At 38.9% G+C, this 8039-nt stretch overlaps 1 protein-coding gene across 4 annotated transcripts in view; it reads right to left on the bottom strand.

The window, feature by feature from the left end:
- Positions 1-1935: 1935 nt before the first annotated feature.
- The window catches only part of LOC148024710 (Protein kinase superfamily protein), a 28543-nt gene continuing 22439 nt past the window's right edge, over positions 1936-8039 (bottom strand). For 3 of the 4 annotated variants that reach the window (XM_087694355.1, XM_087694353.1, XM_087694354.1), the window contains 3 exons: positions 2851-3109; positions 2625-2757; positions 1936-2483 (listed from right to left, as the gene is read on the bottom strand). In XM_087694355.1, coding sequence (XP_087550481.1) covers positions 2223-2483; positions 2625-2757; positions 2851-3109 — 653 coding nt within the window. In that variant the 3' untranslated portion in view covers positions 1936-2222. The remainder of the gene's footprint in view (positions 2484-2624; positions 2758-2850; positions 3110-8039) is intronic. The other variant, XM_087694356.1, reaches the window with a different exon arrangement.

The raw sequence follows: 8039 nt of genomic DNA, 5'->3' as shown, positions 1-8039 counted from the left end.
ATGAATGTCCACATAGAGGTATCTCCCCCACCCCCATCATCTTCAAAATCTAAAAGGGGGAAAAGAGACTAAAGTTGAAATGTGTACCTTGACCATAAAAAGAGCACGAGCATCTAAAACCTCAGCCAAATGAAGATTCCAATTGATGCATATGGAGCTGCAAACCCACTTTCCAACACTAAAATAAACAAGTACATGTATAATAGCTTAATTGTGTATCAAGATACAATTTTGACATATGCCAATCTCGCTATTGATAGCTATCACCTTTACCAATACTATTAATCCTAGAACCATTATCGTTCAATAAGGTTGTCAAGGCATAAGCATGCTTGATGCTTATGCCTAGAACCATTATCGTTCAATAAGGTTGTCAAGGCATAAGCATGCTTGATGCTTAGAAGAAAGCAGAGATTTGGAAGAAAGGGAATCCCACGAATTTCACTAAAAATGCTTCACTGATAAAAAGGCTGGACAGTTCCACACGGTTAGGGTCATATCCATCGATACTTCCTATCAAATCAATTTTGATCTAATACTTTTTTTTGACTTAGCCAAAAAAGGCCTCAAATTTTTATTACTTATAATCTAATCTGCTATTCATGGGGATTATTGTTCATGTGCTATCTAGAGGTAGATTAAGAGGATGTTCAAGAAGATCATGGTCCAAAGAACAGCTTGTGAAGGTCTAACAAACAATATATGAGTGAATGGCCAATTATGGATGAAAGGATTGCTATCAAGCATGCGTCCCATGTAGGCCGAATCACGTAAAAACGATGGGTTGGATGCAATGATTATACTACTTCCACTACTTAGAGAAGACATATCTAATGTGGCTCATAAACATGCATCATGTAATGCCATAAAAATGTGATAGTTCTCGTTAAAACATTGTCTACGAGGGGGCATTCAATATAATAGGAATGAAGTGGAATCATCTGAATTAGCACACCTCATAAAATGATATATAAGGCCAATTACACAACACCTAAGGCGATAGTATTGAGTTAGAGCTATAAACCACTATTATTGAAGCTACTTGGCTCGATTTGAATCCTCGATCAAGGTTGCATCTTTAGAAGCAATATTGATAAGTTTTCAAAGCTTGGGTCGAGGGGGTAGGGTATGTGGGCTTTGTTTTGTAGCTATACCATGGTATTGGAGCCATAAACACCTATATAGGGAGCAGTAGTGACTCTGAACTCAGCTTGGTTTCCACTCTATGTGTGATTCCCTATACTCAATGGGGTGAACCCTCGCATATGCAACATCAAGAGGGTGTAGTCCTGAGATGTGCCTCAATGTTGTATCTTTCAATATCATGAATACAAAGATTCCTTATTGATATATCTTGTGTGCCATCCCACTGGTCCTTTTTTGTGCCTCATAACAAGCTATGACTTAATGTCCTGTGAAGGTCCGGAACAAGGGGGTAAGGGGGAGTGTTTCATATAAACTTCCTTGTCGTACGATGAGAATAGCTATCATGTCCAAAATTGTGTCAACACCCCATTTACAAAAAAGGAACCTAAAAGACTGGGAGACTAACCATAGAGATCACCCAAAAACTCTCCAAGCAAGGTTGGTCTAGACAAGAAGACGAATAATGCATAATAGCCTAGTTCTTCTAAAAGTAGGGTTTATTTCACTTGTATTATGGTTCTAATTGGTTAGTCTAAGGGTTTGATTGAGCTTTGAAGCGTTTTACTTTTCATTTGAAGCATTATGCGATTGAATCTTTGAAGCATGATAACCTCCCACACCCCATTTGACTTAAAAATTGAAGTTTGCATTGCTATGGGTTACTGTTTAAATTATGATATAACTTATTTCCGTCTGCAACCTCTATATAGCAAGTTGGGCTGCGTTAACTCGATGCAAGAAGCGACAAAAGCCCTCTGCCCCTCCACTAAAAACAAGATCATAGATGCTTTGTCCCGAAAAGGGGCAGTAAAAGAATCTTTTAAGAGGTGGGCAACACATTGCATTACATGTAGACTGGGCAAAACTTGTAGACTGTACATCAGAATCTGCGTAGCTCATGTTATTTGGATCTTGAACCTTTGGCACGAGATCAAATGGACTCTCTCTCCTAGCCCTATTTTTTTATTCACGATATATCTGAATGCGTATGGTACACTTTTATATGCACACAGCAAACCCGAATGAAAGAATTACAATGGAATAAGAAGATACTAACAAACACGGCTCGAAAAAATTCAAGCTTTCCTTAGGAATAGCTCGCTACCTAGGACTACAGAGGCCGACCCCTCAACCCAAGACGTAAATCCGCTCTCCTTTTGCAGTATGTCCTCGAGTTCGTTCATGACTTCCTTGATATCAGGTCGCTTGTCACCCGTGGGCTCTATACATTGGAAGCACATCTGCAACAGAGACTTGATTCCTGCCTCGGTAAAATTGCCACCCAACGTGCTATCTACTAAAGCACCTAAATCTCTGCGTTCTAGTAGATACCGGGCCTGCCATTACACAACATAAGAAGCAAGCTAAATTCCTGGCCTGAACACTGATTAATAATCTAAATCATGTTTTCGATCAGGAGGGTATTTCACCGACGGAAGAACAAACTGAGAAAAAGACAAGGAGCAGATAGAGTTTACCCAGTCCACCAAGCTCCACTCTGGGTGTGGCTTGTTTGTACTGATGACCTCTCGACCACTTATCAGTTCCAACAGGAAAACTCCAAAGCTATATACGTCACTCTTCTGGTTGAACACTTGTGAACTCAAACATCTGCATAGTCCCATATACAGCTTCTACTCAAACATGGCTCTCTTTCAGGACCTTTTTACATAACAACCGTCCTTACAGGGAATAGCAACGTACTCTGGGTCTTGATAGGAAATAGCAATTGCAGGAGCAGTACTTGAGGATGCATAGTTTTGTATTCCAACCATTAGTCTGGACATGCCATAGTCTGTCACTTTTGGTACAAAATTTTCATCCACAAGGACATTGCTTGTCTTGAAGTCTCCATGTATAAGAGGTGGCACCAAGGAATGCAGATGGTTTAGACCTGCACTTAACAAATCGTGCACCTGTAAGCAATTATGGCGAATCACCCCTCCCTTCTCATGTTCAATCCCTGCATTTCATCATGTCTAACACGTGCATCAATGATCGTTATGAAGGCACCAAAACAACTCTGAGAAAGTCACAATGTGGACACCAAGCTATCCATCATTTACATCACACATCAGAATGAACACTAATCCCATAATACTACAAAATGTGCCAATACTATATCTTGTTTCTTAATTCCGTACAAACAAGTAAGAATTTCTTCTGGAATGGCATTGCTGTTCCTCTTAAAGTGTGATTAGCTTTGCCCCTCTATAAGCTTCTTCATTACTCTCTTCGACTTATTAGAGCTGGCTTTTCTTTCCCCTTCAAAGCTCTTGGGAACTAACGGGTCATGGCTGATTAGATATGAGGAAGAGAAATAGGATTTCATTAAGAAACCTTGTGATAATGAGCTCCCTGAAGTAAGACAAGGTTCAAAAATGCATTATTACAACTTTCTGATAATAAAAACTAGAGGGTAGCCATGGACACATCAAGATGGAGATGGACAAATCCCCTGCCTATACACACATTGCAACAAACCAAGTGATTCATCACAAATCAGCCTCTCCTCATGATTGTTCAGCTGTAAATCAATGTAGCTTCCTTCACACCAACTGGAAGGAGAGGAATGGAAATGCATGGAGGGCATGATTTCAACAGACAGAAAGGTTCAGGTATTTGATGATGAAGAGGGGTAAGAAACTTGACACTTTCCTCTTTAATGCTTTCCTTCATGAAACAACCTACATTAAACCTGTCAGACACAAAGTAACCATTTTTTAGTGTCAGCATTTCTAGGCTAATTCCGAGGCTCCTAAGATTTAGGGACTTGCTTGAATTCAAAGCACCCCCCCAAATATCCCAGCATGGATATTGAAAGCAAGCTCTTTCATAGTAGCACAACACAGAAACAGTACTAGAAGCTCATTCAGAAACTTCTATGCGGGGGTCAGGACATACACATTTTGAACTTTCAGCCTACATATGCATAATAAACAAACTTTCATGATCATGGCACATGGCACCTTATTGAGTATAACCATAGTTTTGACCATATACTGAACACTCAAGAGTCAAAAGCCACACTTGAGTCTAAAATGCAATATTCAGATAGGTTGGATTTATTATGTGGATATGGGAAGATAAGATATTCAATCAATGAATTGGAAAGCAACTGAATTGCTTCAGTCTGTTTTGAGCCCATACTCCAGGGTTCCAATTCTTGGTGTGTCAAACCTAGGAACCCGTATTTCAGGCCTGGCCAGCTAGTGTACCAATTGTGGCTTCAGTTTGCCTATTGATAGGCAGCCTGATCCATTATTCACTGTTCATTCAGCCAGCCCTCGTCATTCTGCTCCATCTCCCTGCCCCCATCTGACGTCCGCACTGACACTCCTAGCTGCATTTTGGGCTGACTGTTGCAGCCTTTGTATCATTTAGCCTTTTGTCAGTCCTCAGTCCTCGGTATCCTTTCTTATTCTTTCCTTTCCACTGCACATTATCACAACATCCTCCTCAACCCAAATTCATATTCTTGTGGAGCTCGAATCGGCTTTTGCATTAGTGCAAGTGTGTCAGCTCTTGACCGCAAGAGAAGAATTGCAATTGAGATTGAGGAGGCAAGCTACCACTCATGCTAACAGTCCCTGCACACAGCCCAAGGCTTGGAAATCATTTGTCACTTCTATATATAAACGGAAGCTATTTCCAAATTTTGATGAGTTAATCTCTCTCATAATTACCGAAAAGATCAATATGCATGGTAACTCATCTAAAAGAAATAGAGAACACGTCCAAGCATTTTCCTCAAGTTCAAGAAGGGACGGGCAGATCCTCTTTGAGACGTCATGGTATGGGACGTGTTGGTGATAACTAACAAAACAAATTAAATTAGCAATTTAGTAAATTGCAGGTTTCATGAGGCCGTGGAAACTTTAGAGACAAAGGGAGCTCTAGAAGAAGAGGTGAATGGCAAAACAAAGATTCTGGAAATTCTGCTATTGTTTGTCATTATTGTAGTAAAACAAGTCATATTGTAGCCCATTTTTATGCTAAGAATGATGATATCCGCAATGGTAGATTGCAACAAGGAAACTATGCATCGTCTTCACGACAGAATGAAGACAAAAATAAGCAACTATTTGTTATGCAACATATGATGAATGTTGTTATATGAAAGGCAACACATAACGATGTATGCTATGTCGATTCATGTGCTTCTTATCATATGACCAATCATGTTGAATAGTTTGGAGAGATGCAAGCCTTATAAAATCAAGGTTATGTACAAACGGGTCATAATTCATGCCACCCAATTTCGCACATTGGAAAGGTTCCCTTATCCTTGCATAATGGCTAGACAAAGAGTCTGTCAGATATATTACATATGCCATCAATCACAAAGAATTTAGTATTTGTTGGCCAAATGATAGAGCAAGGGTTGCAGGTTCAATTTAATACAAAATATTATTTTATAGAAGACTTTAATGATCAGTGCAGGTTGGTTGCAAAAGGAAGTAGAGTTGGCCGCATGTTCACTTTAGATTATGAAATTCTTACTATAAATGCTGCTATGTATGCTAAGGAAAAAGGAGTGGTTGTAGACATTGAAATATGACATAAACGTATTGGACATGCAAATGTATAAAGGCTGAAATTAATGCAGTCCAAAGGATTAGTTGCAGGGTTACCTGCTTTTAGAGTTACAGATTTACATAAATTGTGTAAAGCATGCCATTTGATAAGCAGGCAAAACAACCCTTTTCGCATGATAAGGATGTGAGCAAAAATATACTTGATGTTGTACATACAGATGTTTGGGAACCTACACAGAATGTATCTCTTGGTGATAGCAAATACTTTGTCACGTCTATTGATGATTATTCAAGGAAGCTATGGATATACTTTATAAAGGAAAAGAGTGATGTATTTGAGCACTTTAAATCTTTCAAGGCAACTGTTGAAACAGAAATAGGCTTCAAAGTTAAGTACTTGAGATCAAATGAAGGAGGTGAATACCTCATGTATACCCCATAACAAAATGGAGTTGCAAAAAGAAAAAATAGGCATATTGCAGAAGTTGCATGGGAATTGATGACTGAAAAGAATATGCCAAAATATTTTTTGTCTAAAGCTATTTATATTGTTATCTATATTATAAACAAAACTCCTACACCTGCAGTTCATGGGATGACCCCCAAAGAATGCTTTACAAGCAAGAAGCCCAATGTGTCACACTTAAAAGTGTTTGGTTGTATTGCATATGTTCATTTACCAAATGAGCTGCGATTCGCAGCTTAATACAAAGGCCAAAAAATGTATTTTTATTAGATACTCTTTAGAGCAAAAAGAGTATCATTGTTGCAACCCTTTCAAAGGTGAGTTCAGAGTGAGCAGGGACGTTATTTTTTATGAGACGAGCAGTTGGTATGCATCTATTGGTAATGTATTAGATGATGATAATGATCATGATAGCTATGTGCAAAAAAAAAAAAGCAAGAATCACAGAGCCTTAGTAGACCAAAAACATCATCTAGTACTACACCTAGAGTTAGCCCTTGGACTAGAAGACTAAGGAGTAGCCCCACATCTTCAAGTGGATCTACTAGTGTTGCAAGTAAAGACAGAAAATAAGAAAGTGTTGGATAGTAATGATGCATCTACTACTTATTTGGGATTTAATGGAGATTCTAGTGGTTCATAGAGTTTGGATTATGAGCTTGGTATTCCTTCAATCAAGACACAAGGTGCACAAAGAGAGCACATAGTAATGTAAAGGCTCCACTAAGTGATCCAGTGGTACGGAAGTCTAGTAGGGTTAGATACTCTGTTAAAAGATTTGGTTTTGAAAGCTATGCAGCTCACCATCATGCTTATATAGTGAAAGTAGTTGAGGATGTTGAGCCTAGTTGTTTTGAGGATGCTATTAGTCATGCTCATTGGGATACAACAATGGATGAGAAGCTAGCTGCATTAGAAGCCAATAAGACTTGGGATTTGACATCATTGCTACCTAAGGTAGGCAAGAAGCTACTGGTTGTAAGTGGGTTTACAAAATCAAACATAATGTAGATGGTTCGATTAGCTACTACTTATTTAGAATTTAATGGAGATTCTAGTTGTTCATAGAGTTTGGATGATGAGCTTGGTATTCCTTCAATCACGACACAAGGTGCACAAAGAGAGTATATAGTAATGTAAAAGCTCCACTAAGTGATCCAGTGGTATGTAAGTCTAGTAGGGTTAGAAACCCTGTTAAAAGATTTGGTTTTGAAAGCTATGCAACTCGCCATCATGCTTATATGGTGAAGGTAGTTGAGAATGTTGAGCCTGGTTGTTTTGAGGATGCTATTGGTCATGCTCATTGGGATGCAGCAATGGATGAGGAGCTAGCTGCATTAGAAGCCAATAAGACTTGGGATTTGGCATCATTGCTAGCTAAGGTAGGCAAGAAGCTACTGATTGTAAGTGGGTTTACAAAATCAAACATAATGTAGATGGTTCGATTAGCAGGTATAAGGTGAGGCTAGTTGTGAAAGGCTATGCTCAAACATATGGCATAGATTATGAAGAGACATTCGGTCCAGTTGCTAGGATGGCAACTATTAGATGCGTGATTGCTTTGGCAACAGCCAAAGATTGGAGTTTACAGCAAATGGATATTAAGAATGCCTTCTTGCATGGTGAATTACAAGAAGACGTGTATATAGAGCAACCAATAGGTTATGCGGATTTAGAGCATCCCACATATGTGTGCAGATTAAAGAATGCGCTCTATGGGCTGAAGCAAGCACCTAGAGCATAGTCTAACAAGATCGTAGAGTATCTTGTCAATATTGGCTTTTGTATTTCTGATGCTAATCACTCACTTTATGTGAGAAAGGAAAATGCAGATTTGTTCATCATAGTCATCTATGTGAATGACTTGATTATTATAGGTGACAGTTACA

Source organism: Lygodium microphyllum, chromosome 15 (genome assembly GCF_053477565.2).
Source record: "Lygodium microphyllum isolate KBCC chromosome 15, Lygodium_microphyllum_v1.1.10, whole genome shotgun sequence".
Classification (NCBI taxonomy): Eukaryota; Viridiplantae; Streptophyta; class Polypodiopsida; order Schizaeales; family Lygodiaceae; genus Lygodium; species Lygodium microphyllum.
The sequence above is the reverse complement of the archived record's forward strand: the minus strand, read 5'-3'. Positions and strand labels throughout refer to the sequence as shown.